Raw genomic sequence first — 18,433 nt, 5'->3', positions numbered from 1 at the left:
ATCAAAGAACTTCTCCACGCTGGGCTATCTGCCTGCAGCTGTTGTCGAGTGCCCAGCTGGCCAGCAGGTGGCAGGTCAGCTACGCTGTATCCCTTCCCTCTCTGGATTAGATACTCATTCTGCATGTGGACCTTCCCTCCTGCCCACCCTGCCTCTGCCAATACCATCAGCCATCACAGTGTCCCACACATCACTGTTACTCACCAAGGGTCTCATTTTACAACAGGGAAGTGTGGTCAAAGGCCCATGCTTCTAAGCCCCCTGACCTCACCTGTCCCAGTGCCCAGAAGCCTTGCAGAGCAGTGGGAGAGCCTCCGGCCGGCTGGCTCCCTCTCCAGCGCAAGATTCAGGTGCTGGTGCTGCTCTTCCTCCAGCCAGAAGCACAGGGCCAGGGACCACGGGAAGTGGGGGGTCCTCACACCATCCCCTGGCCACCCACTCACAGTACTTGTGCTTTTTATTTCCAAAGCTGTTGACTCCAGACTAGAGGTTTTAGATCCCAAAGAAGAATGTTTCCCCAGAGCATAAAAGCCTCTGGGTCACTGAGATGCCCCTCTCCCCCAGTGTTGTGGAGGGTTGCACTTCTTGGCCAAAGATGGGCACTCCTCCTGGGCAGGGTGGGGACACTCTGCCTGCCCTGTGTCCCCCCTTCCTGGGCATAATCATGCTAGAGGCCGCTGCTGCTGACCAGCTCCCAACACTTTGTTGGGGCCTTCGCAGTTCAAGAGTGATACCAGGACACAGTGGCCGCTGGTGGGCCCTGCCCACGCGATTCTGGCCCTTGAGTCCCACCTACTCTTGGCCGAGGTGGCCCGAGTTCAGCGACATAGTGCGGTTTCCTGGGCCCGAGCTTCTGTTCTGGTTGTCCCAGAAACCTGCCTTTCCGGCTTGCCTCTGTGAATGGAAAAACCCCTGACAACAAGGACACAGTGTCTCAGCATCGTGCCACTTTCCGCGGCCGACTGTTGCCTGGGCCACCAGGCTGGGTATGATGTAGCTGCACTGAATGGCACCCATTGTTACCTGTGCCCAGAGCCCCAGGAAGCTCCTGGAGGAGCAGGGGAGCCCCATCTGCTCACAGTCTAGCATTTCAGGTGCACACACAACCGTCTGTGTGACCAGCAGTCCTGTCCTTGTGGGACACACAGAGGACATGTTGGATGGAGGAGACAAGTGGAGTCTCAGTTGCTCAGTCCATGAACATGGCTGCTGCCCTCACAGACCCTCTAAGCTCCCACTTTCCTCAGCTCTTGAGTGAAGAGACATGGGAGACACAGATCGCGTGGGCCCCTTGCCTGGAACACATGGCAGAAGCTCCTGGTCAGAACTCCCGTTCTGCCTCTAACTCCATGCAACCTGCTAAGTCATGTGATCTCCCTGAGCTCCAATCAAATTTTTAGTAAGACAATGATCTTCACTGCCTGCCTCACACAGCTAAATAAGATATGATTTTCCTGTGCTTCACATATCCTCTGGGTGCCCAGCCCACTGCCTGGTAAACACATCCACCCAGGAGCTGGGCCAGAGCCACCGATGGTTCTTGGGCCCTCCCCCCACTCTCCGATCCCCTCACCTGCGTGGCTGTGACAAGGTGCTGAGCAGACACATCCGATAGGTCAGTAGAAGCTGAATGTGAAAGGTCTGGCCCCTAGGAGCCCACCCTGAGATGAAGGTGGGACATGTGGGTATGGTCCCCTTGGCCCACTCTCATTGCGACCTTGAATACAGCAAGCCTGCCCCCAGCTTCCGTGTCTACTGACACTCAGGTTGTGCTAGAAGCTCCAGTGAAGGGGTGGCGCACCATACCCAGCCCCAGCCTGAAAGCTGGAAACGGGACAACTGCCATGGGAGAAAGGCCTGGGGCCGGGCGTGGTGCTGGATGGAGAGAATCAGGGAGACAGAGAGACACCGAAGCCAAGCCCAGGGCCCCCAAGACCTCGGAAAAGGAGGATCTTGCGCTGCCACCAAGGGAATCCTCGGCAGCTGGTGGGGACATGAAGCTGTGTCAGCCAGAGATCCAGGCTGGCCGTGCCAGTGTGCCATGGCTCCCCTCTGCTCTCCATGCGGACTGAACTGTGTCAATCCTTCTACAGAGTGATCAACATCATGTGGGAACTTCCCAGTTAAGCTGTTTCCATAACCTTGTAATGACTGCATCTTCCTGCCACAAGCAAATCTATTCCCCTTCCCTGAGAAGCTGAGGAGTGCATGTGGACCCCATCTGTGTTCATGTGCATTAGAGCCCCTGTGGGAGGCCACTGTGGGGAAGGCCAAGAACAAATGTCATGCGAGGATGACAGAGCGGCGCGGACAGGCAGGGTGTCCGGAGGGAGCAGAGGTGGGGCTGGAGTTGTGCTGGGAGCTCCCTGGAGTGGGTCCTCAGATAAAGGACAGGCACCTGGCTGGAAGCCCTGCACACACAGACTGGAGTCAGCTGCCAGCCTCTGTGCTGCTCCCCCTCTTCACTCCTACCCCATCATGCCTGGGGCACTGGGGACACGATTGTGCCCACCTTCAGCCATGAGGACTGAGACCCCCTGGAAATCACACAGAGAGTGCCTGAGACAACAACCAAGACAGCTGTCAGAGCCAGGTCTGCAGCTTTTCTTTACAGTCAGAGAGGCAGTCTCATGCGTGCCTGTTGGTGTGTGTGCCTGCGTGTGGCAGGGACACCTGTGTATAATATGTGTATGTGCCTGCGCATTCATGTATGCATGGTGAACAGCTGTGCGCACCTGTGGTAGATGCATGGTGGGTGTGCACAGGTGTCAGTGCATGGTGTGTACATGTGTGAGAATACAGGGGCTGCACAAGGTCTCTTCTGCACCTTCTGCTGTGTCACAAGCAGCAAACACCTAATATTGCCCACAGCCGGGGCAGGACAGCCACTTCCATCTGTGCCTCACAAACACCCAGAAAACAGGCCTAGTAAAGAGCCAGCACCAGCCCTACATGCACAGGGCAGGGCCTCCCCCTCCCCAGGCCCTGGCACACATTTTTGCCCCTCTTCACATGTGCCCTGCAGGTGGGCATCAGCCCTTTTTACAGAGGACTTAGGAAGGATGAGTTCCAGCACCGAGTTACCAAGCAGGCGAGGTGGATGCCTGTCAGCCTCTGAAGCTGGGCTCCACACTCCCCGCCACAGCTGCTCAAGTGCACCTCCAGTCTGGTCCCTCCCAACCCTGTCTCTACCCTTTATGGGCCCTGCTTTGAGCTCAGTCCCTGCATAGATGAATGAAAACAGGCATGGGGGAATAAAAACACATCTCTCGATGGAGGCAGAGGTGGTGCAGCCTGGGTTGGGGCTCCAGGATGGTTTCTGGGCCCCCAGATAGGACAGAGTTCAGAACAGATCCCCCAGCCCTGCCCCGGTCCCTACCTGAGCCCTGTGGAGCAGCGCTGGACAGGATCCACTTGACTAGGCAGCACCGCATCAGGGCCTGGCGGGTGAGCCTTGGCCTCTGCCACTTGACACCCTGTTTCTTGCTTAGTGGCGTGTGCCCGGGGTCCCCCAGGAGGCTGCCATCCGACACCTTCATCACCTCCTGCAGCAGGAACAGGCAGAGAGGCCCTGAGCCCTTGCTCAAAAAGGGGACCTTCAGATTGCCACCAGGCTCCCCGGCCTCCTGTTAAGGGCGAGACTGTCCTTAACTTCACCCAGGGTTTTGTCTTCCCAGGGTGCATGCTGGAAGCCCTAGTCCCAGCTGGAGAGTTCCAGGGCTCTCTTCTCCCCTGCACTGGCCATCTCCTCACAAGCCTGATTCTCTCTGCAAGAGCCCTTGGTCTGCATAGCTAGGATGCCTTACAGGTGCAGACTGAGTCCACGAGAAAGGCAGCCCAGTTGTCAGAGACAGAGGAGTGGATGGAGAGTGACGATCAAGGCCACCCCACACCGCCCACACATACTCTCCTCCAGCCACATGAACTGGCCTGTGGACACACCACTCTCCCACACATCCGTGCCCTTCACCCGGTTATGGAAAGCCTTCCTGTCATGGCCCAGTGAGCCACAAGTCGCCTCTCCCATGAAGTTTCCATGGGACTTGGCAGGGACTAGGCAGTGGAACTCCTGGTTGAGGGCTCTCCATTCTGCGCTCTGGTCTGGCACATGATGGGACCCCTGCAAGGAGGGAGGCAAGGCCCAGACTTGCTCATCAAACTCTTGCCCTGGCACAGCCTGGTTGTCAGAACTGGGTGGTCCCTTAGAGATCACAACCCCTTCTTAGACTGAAGCCCAGAGAGGGCAGTGGGTCCACACAGGGTCACACAGCAACGCGCGGCTTCCTCACTTCACTCCCGCGCCCTCCATCTTCCACCTGAGGTAAGGAAGGTTGCCTGAGAGACTCCTGCCTCGCCAGAGGGGCACGCTGATGGAACCCACTGCCCTGCTTTGTGCAATGATCCGAATTAACAGCTCAAACAACCAACTGGAGGAATTTGGAAGGAGAGGTCATGGGGGTGAGTCACAGATACTGGCCATGAGCTCCAGTGGTGTGGACGGGAAAGGGCAACCTGGGCAGAGGTCCCAGCACAGCGAGGTTTATTTTTCTGCAACAATATTTTGAGCCCCACCCACCATCCTGGTTTCCAAAGCACCCATCATCCTTAAAGTCCACACTGGCAGCAGGGTGGGCCCTTGAGGGCAAGGCTCAGGGAGAGTCATGTGTGGCCAGCAGACATGGTGGCCCCTTGGGGCATCTGCCCAGTCTTGTTTGTGGCCCAGTGCCCTGCTCTCCAGGCTATGCCATAGGTGTGGTCTGGCCAACTAGGTCACTGCCACAGGCAGTCCCCAAGCTCACTCTATTGATGACATGGCCTAACTGCCAGTTGTGAGAGGCAGCAGCATCCCCGTGGGGGGTGGATTGGTGGCCAGGATGATGGCCAGCGGGCTGGCTGGGGATGTCCTTCTAGGGTCAGTGCGCTATGTTTGCATAGCTCTGAGAGACTTTGGTGTCCAAAGCAAATAGCAGATAGCCATGCAATTAGGTGGCTTCTGCAGATGCAGAACCCCAAACATAACCCCTGCCTCAGTGTCTCAGGTGCAAGGAGCAGACACTGAGCCAGGCTGATTTTAACCAGAAAGAAATGAGAAACAGGCAGCGGGGCCAGTCCAGCCTCTCCAGGGAGGACAGAGAGCCAGGCAGCCAGACCAGAGCAAGGAGCAGGCAGCTGGACGGCCAGACCTCAGCCACGTTTGCTCCATGGAAGGGCCTGTGAACCTCTGCTGCTGCTGGGGAACAAGGGCCCCGCTCCTGGGGTTGCCACCCAGGGGCCCTGGGCCTGGGACCCCACTGGCCTCCTGGCCCTGCTGTGCTGGACACATGGAGGCTGCAGCTGGGGGGTCCTCTGGGCTGAGTCACTAGCTTCAGGTTCAAGGTCAAGAGTAGAGGAGTCCAGTCCTGACCAGTGTGGCTCATTCTGCAAACCAGAAGATCCCTGGTTTGATTCCCAGTTAGGGCACATGCCTGGGTTGTGGGCCGGGTCCCTGGCTGGGGGTGTGCGAGAGGCAATCCATCAATGTTTCCCTCACAAATTGATGTTTCCCTCCATCTCTTTCTCCTTCCCTTCCTCTCTCTCTAAATATAAATGAATAATATCTTAAAAAAAAAAAAACAGCACTAGAGGAGTCCATTGTCCCAACCCAGTCCCTGCTTGCAAGGGGAACAGGGAAAGCAAGGGTCTGGCCTGTTGGACTCTCTCATCATGCCTTCAGTGGGGGCTTTCCTAAACGTGGGGAATAAGAACCCCTCCCAAACATCTAACCTGTGATTTGTGAATGCCCAAAAGGGTGAGGAGAAGCTTGTCTGTTCGCCTTGCAGGAACAGGTTAGGTGGGAGAAACCCCATGAAGCACAAACACATTTGTGAGCAGGAATTGGGCCTCCTGGTCAGTTTTTAGTTAAGTGCCACCTACACAGGGCAATTTCTAAACCCCTAATCCGGACTCGTGGAGCATCCCCAAGGTTGGTGCCAGCTGCCGGGTCCCCTTCTCATAGTCACCACTGCTGCCACCCCCACCCCCGCACCTCCCAACACACACTTCCCCTGGTAATACCCTCACATTCCTCCCCTCCTCCAAGGCTCGCCCTGGCAGTGAGGCAGGGGGACGTGGTGCCCAGAGCCGCAGGAATCTTACCATTCGATGGCACAGAAGGAGGAGCAGGCAGGGGTCAGCTGGGTCCCAGGATGCCCAGGATGCTAAGGGAGGACCCTACATACACCTACACACAAACACCCACTCTCATATACACAGATGCACACACATGCATACACACACACATACACATCAGTTCTGCCTGGTTGTCAGAGAGGCACCTTCCCCATTATTAATGATCTTATTCAGGAGAGAAATGGCTTCGATGAATAAAGTCTTTATTTTGGTCCCAGAGTGGGGGTGGGAGGAAACAGGCAGCTGGTGCTCCGTTATTGCAGGAGTCTTTGCTGTGGGCTCTGCACCTAGGTTACGGAGAATGTCAGAAGGGGCCTCAGAAGCCAGGCAGGACCCGTCTATCTCAGAACAGTGCGGGCGCTGGCTGGCAGGCGTGCCCTGCTGGGGCCTGCAGCTGGTCATGGGATCCCACTCTCTGCAGCCCAGGCCTGAGCTAATGGAAGAGACCCAGCTGGTGGTCCTGGGTTCTATTCTCCTGGAAAGGCTGGAGCCCTTCCTGCATTTTATTCTGGGTCTCAGTGTCATCTCATTGTCATGACAACCTTAGAGGTTGACAACACCAGCCCTCTTTAAAAATGAGGGATAGTCCCAGTGAAGACTTTCAGTTCAGGGCCACACTGTGCTCAGGGCCTCCCACCTCCACAGGCCAGGTGAGGTGGGCCATGGGCTGTGCCGCTTGGCTCTCCCGGGGCCAGGCCCTGGAGAAGCCTGGGAAGTTGAGGAGGGATTTCCTAGCCCCCAATCATGACAGGGTGCCTGTGTGTTCTCCCTGGCGCAGGCAGTCCAGGGACGGGGGGTGACAGGAGTCCTGGGCCGCTTATTCCACCTGGCCGAGGGCCAGGACCCCCATGAACCACCCTCTGTGAAGTGGGCAGGTGGTCCTTACAGTGAGGAATGAGCTAGGGCAGGGCCACACCATCGCCAGAGGGGGCTGAGTCCTGTGGACAGGGCCCATCAGACCTCGAGGAGGACAGAGCGGGGACGAGTGAGGGCTTCTCATCCTCATGAATATTTGACAGGTGTCTGTCTGGGAGAGGGTCTGACTGGGCTGTCAGGGACTGTAAATAGCCACTCCAGCTCCCTCCCCCAACCTGTGAGGCTCTGGGGCGCCAGAGGGAGGGGGCCCTGAGAGATGACACATCACCCCCTCACCCCTTGGGGCCTCAGTGCTGAGAGATAACAGAATCTAGGACAGTTGGGTCAGCGAGGACACCCCAACACAAATCAAATCCCTTCTCACCCCCTCTTAGAACCCCCGCGCCCTGGTTCAGCCTGCAAAACCCACTCCAATCAAGCCCTGCCTGACCCTGCTCAGCCTCATCTCATCTGCCTGCCACCACCTTACTCCTCGCTTCACAGGCCCAGCATAGTCTGCTGTGGCCCACCTGCACACCCCCCTGCCCCCACCTGCACACTTCACCCCCTGGACTATCAAGGCGGACCCCTTCTCCCTTTCAGGCCTCCTTTAGCTCAGGAACTGGGACCCCCAGCTCCAGGTTGCCATCCTTCATGCAGGCTCTATATCAGCACTTGATGTGCCTCACAGCATGTATGGCTTTTGAATTTGTATTAGTTTTTCTGGTGAATTTTCTGCCTGTTTTCCTCTTCCCCCTGCTCACGTCAGCCCTGAGGGCTGACCCTAGCCTGCTGAGTAAATCCCTCTTCCCCACCAAGGACCCAGCACCCAGGAGGTCCTCACTTCCAAGACCCAACAGTGAAAGAACAGAGTATGAGCTAGACGATGGCAGAGACGCGCACAGAGGCTTCCCTGAGGAGGACGTACAGGCGGCCGAGAAGCACACGAAAATGTGTTCAACATCATCAGCCATCAGGGGGACATACAAATGAAAACTATGATGAGATGTCACTCAGGTCTCTTAGAATGGCTAAAATGAAAAATAGTGACAGTCCCCAATGCTAGCAATGATGCCGAGAAACTGCCTTTCTCCGGCATCACTGATCAGATGTAAAGTGCTTTGGCCATTCTAGAATACGGTAGTGGCTTCTTAAAAAAACAAAAATGTTTCTGCCATTTAACCCAGCAATTGTCCCCTTCAGCATTTATCCCAACAAACAAAAGCCTGTACACGAATGTTCACAGCAGCTTTACTTATAATAGCCCCAAACCGGAAATGCCTGAACTGTCCTTCTAGGGGTGACTGGTCAAACGAACTGGTACATCCACACCACGGAATACTGTGCAGTGGTCAACAGGAACACACTATTGATACACAGAATAAACTGGATGAATCTCCAAGAAATTATCCTGAAAGAAGCCAAATTCAAAAGGTCATATACTGTACAACTCTATTTATACATTATAATGTTTTGTAATGACAAAATTTTAGAAATGAAACAGATTAGTGGGCCAGTGGTTAATAATGGGGGTAGAGGAGAGGGAGGGAGGTGTGGCTATACAAGGGCAGCACATGAGATTTCTGAGCTGGACTTGTGTTGTGCCGTGACTGCGGTGGTAGAAACACAAAGCTACACATATCCGAGGGGGACATGTTTAAACTTCAGTCACCTTCAAAGTACTCCCCATTTGATGCAATACACCTATCATGACATTTTTTCTGCTGCTCAGGACAGTTTTGAACTCGTTGATTTTGAGGTCTTTTAAAGCTTCTGCTGTTTTTTGTTTCACCTCTTCCACATCAGCAAAATGTTTCCCTCTGAGGACGTTTTTCATCCATGGAAACAAAATAGTCACTCAGGGTGAGATTGGGTGAATAGGGAGGGTGTGTCATAGGGATCATGCCATTTTTGGTCAAAAACTGATGAACACTCAGCACAGCGTGGGCAGGTGCGCTCATAAATCACCCATCTCAAAATGGGCAAACACATTGAAAGAGTCTTCAAAGAACATTCACTGGAGCCAAATGCAGCCTCTCACAACAATACCAGCCGGTACACGGATCCAGATGGGTTTCTAGAACACTCACCTAAAGTGGAAAGCCTGTACTATAAGAGGCCCACCCTCAAGAAGATAATTGAAGATTTTTGGGGGTCCTCCTTCATACATAAAACTGCACAGCACTAAGCGCTCACATATGAACGAACACATGTAAAACTAGGGAGGTCAGAATGAGATTAGTGACCTACATCACTGTCAATATCTCACTGTGATCTTGTACTACAGTTGCAAGATGCTACCACCAGAGCAGCTGGGGATAGAGAATGCAGAATCTGCATTATTTCTTACAACTGCATGTAGATCTACAATTATCTCAATAAAGTTTCAATTCAGAAGTACTCTCTTATACACAAAAAAGGGTATTAAAAATACAAACACGCACAAAGCCCTCAATAAGCATTCATTAATGACTGGGTTCAAGTCCCATGATACTCTCTGTGATTCACCTCTTCTCACTCTTGCATTGTAACAGGGGACAGAGATATCCATCTTCCATGGCCCTCACGGGATGGCCAGGGTTGGGTGACAGAGGCCAATGAAGCCAGAAGAGCTGGGCCCTCAAGTCATGCTGAGTCCCCAGTGGCACATCTGGCAGTGGGGGCATTCTGGTAGCAGTCCCAGAAATGGCCCTAGGCTGGCCCTGGGGACCTGGAGGCTCCTCTGAAACCTACAGGGTTCCCTCAGGGCAGAAGCTGCAGGTGGGCAAGGCCATTCCCTGACACTTCAGAGCCCAGAGATTTGCAGCTTCTGCCTGGCCAAGCAGGCCAGGGGCAGGTCTCAGTGTCCTTCCAAGACCCTGCCTGTGAGGACCGGGGGAGGAACAGAAAAGATGCCACACAGCAATGCACCTAGTATGTGCCAGTCACTGAGTTAGGTGTTGGGAGCGGCTGCCTTACTTAATGCTCACACCAGCCTTTTGAGGTCACTTAAACCCTCTTCCAAATCACCCAACTGAAGCCCAAACTCTGTTCAAGGTTCTTTCTCACACTCTCTTATGAAGCTCCCCCAGCTCCTGTGCTGTGTGTTCTCTCACTCAAGGTCAATGAGAAGTCAGCCCAACGTGCTCCATTTCAGGTATGCCCTGGCGGGCTGGGCTGGGGGTCACTCGCTCCAGGAAGTAGGGTTGTGCCATTGGGCACCTGGGAGCTGCCTCTGCCTGGTACAGGAGATGACAGCACGTCTCTAACTCCCGATGACCCACTCTCTTTTACAAAGGCAGGGTGGCCTTAGCAGGCAACATACATGGTTGTTTTGTTTTGGTGGCATTGCTATGGTTACCTTTGAGGAAAGAGCGAAGGAATTAAATGGAGTCACTATAGTGAAGCAGCTAAATTACTAAAATCAAGCAGACTAGGGCATGAGGAAATGATTCTACTCTTGCTCTAAGTAGCCTGGGAACTTGAATTTTTGAACTCTCCAGCTATGCCTATATATATATAGTTATCTGTAGGATTTATAATTATATACACACAGATAGCCTTCTGATCACCTACTGAAAAGACTTAGAAAAGAATGTTCAGATATCCAGACAGCCTGGCATCATCCTGACCACCAACCATCTAACGGATTATCTCCCGGACCAATCCAGAAACTAAAAATGCAGGACTAATTCTTCTGAAGAATGCTGTTTGTTTGTTTGGGTTTTTTTTCTGTAAGAGTTCTTAGCTTTTCTTTCTTCCTCAGAACACTCTGAGCATTGTCTAATTTTTTTCTGGTTTGGAAACCAGAAGACCCTTGAAAAAATTGTCATCATTTATTTCTAACCTAAGGCTCCTTCTTCATTTACTTGGTAACACCTACTTCAGCAACTGCTACCAGCACTCCATTTATAGTAATGACTTAAATATTCCCTTTTGGATACATTTGTTAAAGTTTAAAATGTGAGTTAACAGCACATATAAGGCAGACAAGGCAAAACTGGAGAAGGCAGACTACAGGCAGCTAGGAAACATGGGGGCTGAGCAGCCCACTCAACTTGGCCGGGCTCTGTCCCGTTCAGGGGCCATTTGCCACTCGTGGTGGTGACTGAGCGCTTGAGATGTAGCTAGGGCAGCTTGAGGGGTGCCGTCCGTGTGTGTACACTGGGTGTCAAATCCGCACTTACTGGAATGTAAAATGGCTCATGAGTAATTTTTTTATATGGATTGTGCATTGAAATGATAATATTAATATTACATTGGGCTAATTGAAATATATCATTAAAAATAACTTCACTTAAAAAAATTGTTTTATGTACCTACCTGAACACTTTAAATGGCACCTGTGGCTCGCACCACGTTTCCATTGGCCGGCACAGTCCCAGACGGCTCTCAGAGCTGCCAGTCGGGTGGTCTGAGAAAGCGCCTCCTGCCAGGGCTCACCCTGCCCCCGGCTGCTCTCTCCCACCCAAGTCCCCGCTCGGGTCAGGCAGAGTTGTCTCAGAAAGGTAGCCTGCTGGAGCATGAAGCACTGTTGGGGGACAGTGAGGCAAGGAGCCAGCTTGCGGGCTGCTCAAGTCCAGGGAGAAAGGAGGACTGAGCCCAGCCCAGGCAGTGGGATGGGTGTTGGGGATTCTCACATGAGGGGTATTTAGGACCTACTGTAGATGTGAGTAGTGATGGAGGGGTTGAGGCGACTCCTCAGTAAATGAAACTTGTCACCCCAGAGATGTACGAGGCAAAACTCCTCAGGCCAGTTCCCCTGGAACGTGTTAAACACTCCCCACCAGGAGCGCCATCATCTGAGAGTCTTCACTGCGCCACAGGGAAAGGACAGACCATCTTAAACAAAGTGCGAACTCGGATCCAGACATGTCACCTCATGGCTCCCTGATCCACATAGGCCCCCGGAAAGGCCAGTTGCCCACAGTTCACAGCATCATACTGTGGGTCCCATCTGGACTGGCTGTTATGGACAAACTGAGGCAAGGCCTTTGAGCAACTACTTAGCCAATGGTTCTTGTCAGCTGTGCTCTGACGAGATGCCCAGAGAGCAGCCCAGAGCAGGCTTGGCAGAGGCCGCCTGTGGGCACACGGCTGCTGTTGGGATGGGGTGCACAGCTGGAGGCCACGGAGTGTCCTGGTCCCCCTGAGTTGGGATATCCAGGCTCCTTTCCCAGAGGTAATGTCATGTGAGTGAACAAACACATATGTGAAAGGCATGGCTAACTTCTCCCAAATGTCTACAGACACGTATGGATGCCAAGCAGCAAGAACAGTTTCAGAAGGGTCACCAGGACCCACCAGGTACTGGTTCAGAAGACTTAGCAGGGAACGGAGGGTAGGTTTCAGGCAGGTTAATGTTGCCTCAGGCAGCTGAGTGCAGTAGAAAGAGGTCTTGGTCAGCCAGACAGGGACTTGAACTCGAGGCCCTTACGTCCCTAATGGGTGACCCTAGACAAAGTGCCTGACCACTCTGAGCCTTAATTTCCTCATCTGCAAATGAGGATGATAACAGGCCCTCACGGGACTGTGGGAAAGGTGAACTCAGGTGACATACACAAAGTCCCCAGCAGGAGTGATTATCACTATTCTTCATCCTTCTAATGCCCACTGTGGGCTTGGCCACCCAGTTCCAGGGCATGGCCACGCCCATGGCCCATGATGTCCAGCAGGGAATCCAGCCTGCTCTGCTCAACTGGCTGCACATTAGAATCTCCTGGGGTTTCCCACGCCCTGCCTGAGGGCTGCATTGTTCGACTGTGTGGGGCCTGCACTCCTCTATTGGTAATATTGTCTAAAGCCCCTCAGTCCATTTGAAAGTGCAACTCAGGTTTAGAGAGCTTACCCCTCAGCCAGGAAATGCTGGGCCTGGTCTCTGAGAGGGAGAGGGCTCCAGGTCCCCAGGCTCAACCTCACTCCTCCCAAGAGAACCGCTTTGAGGCCAGAGCCTGGGGCAGCTGGGGACAGGCAGGCCTGCTCAGATGGAGGGCAGCCCGGCCCCCATCCATGGGGCTGCTGCAGCACAGACTGGCTCACTGAGCACCCACTTGTCGCCTGCTCTATTTCCATTACTTGGGACAGATGGCAGGAAGTGGCAGTGGGCGTTGTGTCGTGCAGCGCTGAGCATTTGGAATAGGGCAGCACCTGGGATCCTCAATTCTCCATCCACCCCTGGATGGAGACAGATGTGGGCCAGCAGCTTGCCAAGTGGGAGGGGAGCTAGGTTTGTCACGAGTTCCAGCAGATGCTTGCATGTGCACGTGCGTGAGTGCGCACACACGCTTGCACCCACACCTGGGCGCTACCCCTCTCAGAGCACTGGAGCAGGACAGGGGGGAACTGGCTTCTGATGACTCCACCTCAGCCAGGACATACTTCCTTCTGCCCTCTGCCGTCTTGCTGCCTAGACCATAAGGGTGTCTCAGTGACCCAGGGGTCCTCTCGAGCTGCTCACTGACAAAAACTGTTGTCAGAGCCTTTTCCAGGCTCAACTAAGTCATCAGAAAGCAGTGGCATTGATGCTTCCCCCCAATATGGAGCTCTCGCCATGTTCCCAGGGCCATGCTGAGAGGATTGGTATAAGATCTGATTTGTCCAGGAGATCAATGATATTTCCCCAGGAAAGTGAGGAGAACTTGACCAAGAGGAGCTGCATACCTTGTTCGAGGACACATAGCCAGCGCGTGTAGGGCTTGGGACTGAGGCCAGACCCACTGGTGCAAAGTCAGGTTAAGAGCCCACAAGGTGCAGCCACATTACCTCTCTAGGCCCCAGCTCTTCTGGCTGGGGCCCTAGCGAAGGGCCTGCAATGGTGGGGATGGAGGGCTGTGACAGACCAGGGTACATATGTTCTGCATGTGGGACAAGGATCTACGTCATGGCACTGTTAGTGGTCATCATAACCTCGACACCAAGTCCCACCCTGGTCAGCATGTGGCCCAACCTCATGCAAGGGCTGAGCAAAGGCTATGAATGTATCTGGTGCCAGATGGGGAGCCTGAGGCCCAAGGAGGGGATGGGCCCTGTCCAAGCTCACAGACTCAACAGGGAAGAGTTGGGGCTAGAGTTGGCTCTCTGGGATCACTGCCCAGATTGCCCATCTTGAGAGAGAATCTTAAAACAGGGCCAGGACAGACTGGGCGTGGGCACAGCACCGGCAGCAGGGGAACTCAGGTTTGCCTCGTGCACACCCTGGAGGTGCCCATGTGCAGGAGGTAAGGAAGGGCGGGGGCAGCAGGCAGCACTGGAGCGGAGGCTGGTGAGAATCAGCAGCTGCTGTGCCCAGCTGAGCCAGTGGGCACAGGCCAGCCTCATGGAGGAGAGTTGGGTAGAGACCTGAGACAGCAGGTCTGGGGGGGTGGTGCTGGGCCAGCTGGGAGGTGGGACAGGTCCGCTCTTGGCTGTACTGCCTCAGCTCAACTCAGCACCCACCCATCCCACTCTGATGTCTGCAGAAGCCCTGGGTTCTCTCCCTGTCACACGGTTGCTCTGTGGTTCTAGGACGTGGGCTGATCACAGCTGACAGATGCGTCTGTTAAAAGGGAACATCAGTCAACTGGGGATGGGGCACTGGTAGGCGGATCTGGGGGGTATAGCACAATGACTCACTTCACTCTGCACCCTCCTTCTTATTCTGTCTCCTTCCTGCCTCTGGTCTGGGACCAGTGAAAGAAGACCTGCCAAATTTCCTCCACTCTTCTTTCTTTGCCTTGGAAATCAAGGCTGCCCTTGTCCCTCACAGAGACCACATTCAGTGCTCTGCAGCTGCTCCTGGGCCTCACCAGGGCTGCCTTGGGGTGGGGTGGGGTGGGAAGGGCAGATGGCCCCAAGCCAGACCGAGTCTGCAAAGCAGCTCCCACTCTTTCAGAAGGTTCTAATAAGAAAAGAGATCTTGAATTCAAAACCCTGTGGTCCTTTCCTTTGCAGCTCTGGGCCGGCAGCCCAGAAAGCGGCCCTGGAGGCCCAAAGTTGAATGGCTGATCGAGGGGACATGGCTGGTTGTGGTGACTGCTGCTGTGCAGTCACTGAAGAGTCCAGAGGACTTGAAGGCCACAAGCCCACAGAGCCAGCCCACGGCTGGGACAGGGTCCCTCCTCAGCCACCTGGTTCCAGGCACGCACCTCTCCCCTGCAGTCTTCTCCCTGGACACCCTCCACCCCAAGCCCTAGGGAAGTGAGCTTTGCAGTAAGACAGAGCAGGTTTCAAATCCCAGCTACAACACGGTGACATCTGCAATCCAAGGCAAGTCTCAGGTTCCTCATCTGTGAAGTGGGTGCCATGCCAAGAGCTACCCCATGGGCCACATGTGGGTCCAGGGAGACGATGCAGGTACAGGGTCCCCAGACTCCATTTGGAGGACAGTCAGAGCCATTTCAGGCATCTGACTCATGCCGCATCTCTAGCTGGGCTGATTGAGGCAGCAAATTAGGGCCCATCTCCTGAAAGTTCCTTGCAGGAAGGCTGGCAGCTTGTCAAACAAAGGTCCCCCGGCCATATGCTGGGCCATGAGGACATCACTCCCTGGAACCCCGGAAAGCAGGCATGCCCACTCCAGCAGAGCCCGCAGCTCTGTTCTATTCATGGAGTTCAAGTCTGGGTGTGTGGGCGGGCTGCTCCCTCCTCTGAGCCTTGGTGTCTGCAGAGGACAGTGACTGTGCTCACCCTCTTGGGCTGCTGTAAAGACTCGCGAATGACTGCAGGGTGCCTGCAGGAGGCTGTGGCCTGGGCATGTTATCAGAGGCAGCACTGAACTTGACAGTGACAGGCAGCTGAAGACAGGCGAGTCCAGCCAACTCCCAGCCTGTGCTCTGGCTTGCAGTCCCTGCTGCTACTAGTGAGGAAGGTGATTTTCACAACCAGCCCCCCTACTGACCTTGGTGAGCAGCTGAGGGGCAGCTTCCCTGGGGACCACTGTCCCTCCCTGGCCCAGCACAAGCAGCTGTGCCACCTGCTCCAGTCACAGGAAGGCTACTTGCAGGTGCAAGGCCCAGCAAGATCCAGTAGGCTCAGGAGCCAGCTCAGGCTGGTGGTGCAGGGCGGACAGCAATGTGGAGTCACAATGGCCAAGGGAAGGGCCAGGTACAGCTGCAGGACTTGAGCTACTCACTCCACCCATCTGGCAGGGACAGAGATGGCCAAACTCCCAGGATGAGCTCTTGGCTCTTAGGGCCAGCAAAGGAAAGGCAAGGGGAGAAGGGCTGTCCTCTGCCTGGTGGACAGACAGGGCTGCATGCAGCCTGACAGTTCAGAAACCCACCTCTGGGTGCAGGCAAGTTGTGCCGCCCAGGGCGCTGGAGCAGCTGCTGAGTATGGCCATGCGGTGCGTGCTCACACTGACGCCTGTGGCTACACAGGGACTGTGCTGGCAGAAGCCTGCGTGTGCAGTGAACATGCAGTGTGTGAGCCTGAGACAAGGTGCTGAGTTCCTCTCCTTCTGCCCTGTCCTCCTGGAGGTGCTGAAAGCAAGAGCCCCTTTTCAACCTACCCCATAGCCATGCTCGAAGAGTTTCTTGTTGTCACCTCTGCTAACTCTCCTGGCACTCCTGGGAGGTGGTCTAGGTGGGACAGGGGTGCCCCGAGCTCTGGGCAGTGTAGCCTGAAGCCAGCCAGAAGCCCACTGCTGGCCACTTGTTCTTATGGGTGAAAGAGAGACAGGGATCTCTCCTTTGCATGGGGCAGACTCTGAGATGCCAGCCCAGCATCCATTCTCTCTTACTCACGAGACCCTCATTGTACGTGAGATTTCTTGCCTTTCCTTCTTCCTCCTGTCTGCACGTGGTGGCTGGAGCTCCAGCAGCCATGTTGGACCTTAGGGTAACATCCAGGACAGCAGCCAGGGAGAGAGATGGAGCCTGAGCCCCTGCTGACCACGGGGCCTCCGTGCCAGCCCCTTGCTGCCTCCCTCTGGACTCCTGCGTGAGAAGGAACTGCAACCAGCCTTGTTCAAACTACTGCTACTTGGGGTGTTCTGCTGCAAACAGTGAGACCTAATCCCAGAGCCTCTTCCTTCCAAAGACTGTCCCAAACATACAAATAGCTTACAAGACCTCAGGACACATTTCTGAGTGTCAACCCTATTCTGGGAGTCAGTTTATTTTCCTTGCCCTCATTCTTCTTCATTTAATTATTCTTCATCCTTCCCACTACCCTGTCAACATTTCTTGAACTCTACCCCAGGCATTTCCTTGTGTTTTCTCTCTCCAAACTCCTATCCGCCTCAGAGTGAGAATGTTAGCATGTATCTTTATCCGGGGGCCTCGTGGCCCTTTAGAAAATAGGCATTCATTAATTTCTTGAATAATTAGAAGGTACATTCATTGGCCAGCCCTCAGGTGTAAAACACACCCTCCCCGCACTCAGCTGTCCCTGGCTCTAAGGGCTGTGGACCCCAGGCTTAGGGTCAGCCACCCTAGCATCTGCCCCAGGGACCTCACGGGGCAGGACCAGCCACGTGGTTGACCTGAGCTCCTCCTCTGTCCAACTTCTGTCCCACAAATGCCTAGAGCCTCTCCCATCCAAAGGGAGCCCCAGGAGTCTAGCCTCCCAGCCAGGACACCTCAACGCTTACTTCCCCCAAAGTGGTAGTACAGGGGACATCAAAGGATGAATTCAAAAGAAGAGGAACAACAAGGCTCCCCCAGAACCCCCGCCCCCGCCCCACTGGCCCCCAACGTTCACATACCTTGGCCCGCTGCATCTTGGGTGCTGAAGGAAACTGCTGCCGGCCTCTCCTCCTTGCAGCCCAGGAGATCAGGACTGCCGGGCAGGGCTGGCAGCTGCCTCATTTTTGCCTGGACTGGCGGATCCTCGCCCACCCCTCCCTGCCTGCCTGCTTCTACCAGCTCCACCCCTTGTGCTCACTCCAGGCTGGTAGCAGTCTCTCTCTCTCTCTCTATTTCTCTCTCTCTTTCTCTCTCTCTCTCTCCCCCCCACCCCCGTCTCTCTCTCCTCTCTCCCTCCCCGCTCCCCTTTGCCCCCAGACATAACTGTCCCACTCTCTGTATAAATGGATAAGCTGGTTTTCCAGGTCTCCCCTCAGCCCCTGTCACCAGGTGTTCCCTCTGTGTCTCCAGCATTCTGTCCCTTTCTCTAACACACATTCTCTGCTCCCCCACCTTGGTTATGGGGAGGGTGGGATATGGTGGGGAGTGCAGAGCCTGGGCTGGGGGGAAAGGAACTCTGGCTTGAGCTCCTGCACCAAGCAAGGGGGCAGCCCTCCTTTCCCTGCCGCCCCCTCCTCACCCACACCGTGTGGAGGGGCCTGAAGAGGACCTCAGGCCATGCATTGCATTCATGGCCCTGGTGCTCTTCAGCTGGCCCTCTTTCCCATTTGGACATCATTCTGGAGTGTTGGGTCCAAAACGACCTCAGAGATGGTGACAGCTACCAGGGCCGCATCATGTGGGTCACACTCAGGGGTCCTTCCACT

At 54.7% G+C, this 18,433-nt stretch overlaps 1 protein-coding gene across 1 annotated transcript in view; it reads right to left on the bottom strand.

Annotated features, from left to right (window-relative positions):
• The window catches only part of KCNIP3 (potassium voltage-gated channel interacting protein 3), a 62,686-nt gene extending 44,942 nt beyond the window's left edge, over positions 1–17,744 (bottom strand). Inside the window, exons 1-2 of the mRNA XM_054575517.1 lie at positions 17,687–17,744; positions 3,380–3,545 (exon numbers count right to left, since the gene is read on the bottom strand). Coding sequence (XP_054431492.1) covers positions 3,380–3,545; positions 17,687–17,701 — 181 coding nt within the window. The 5' untranslated portion in view covers positions 17,702–17,744. The remainder of the gene's footprint in view (positions 1–3,379; positions 3,546–17,686) is intronic.
• Between the last annotated feature and the right edge of the window lie 689 nt (positions 17,745–18,433).

This window comes from Pteronotus mesoamericanus, unplaced genomic scaffold (genome assembly GCF_021234165.1).
Source record: "Pteronotus mesoamericanus isolate MK-2021 breed Mesoamerican mustached bat unplaced genomic scaffold, CSHL_Meso_final contig_309, whole genome shotgun sequence".
NCBI classification, from domain to species: Eukaryota; Metazoa; Chordata; class Mammalia; order Chiroptera; family Mormoopidae; genus Pteronotus; species Pteronotus mesoamericanus.
Note: the sequence above shows the minus strand (reverse complement) of the source record. Positions and strands in the feature narration are given on the sequence as shown.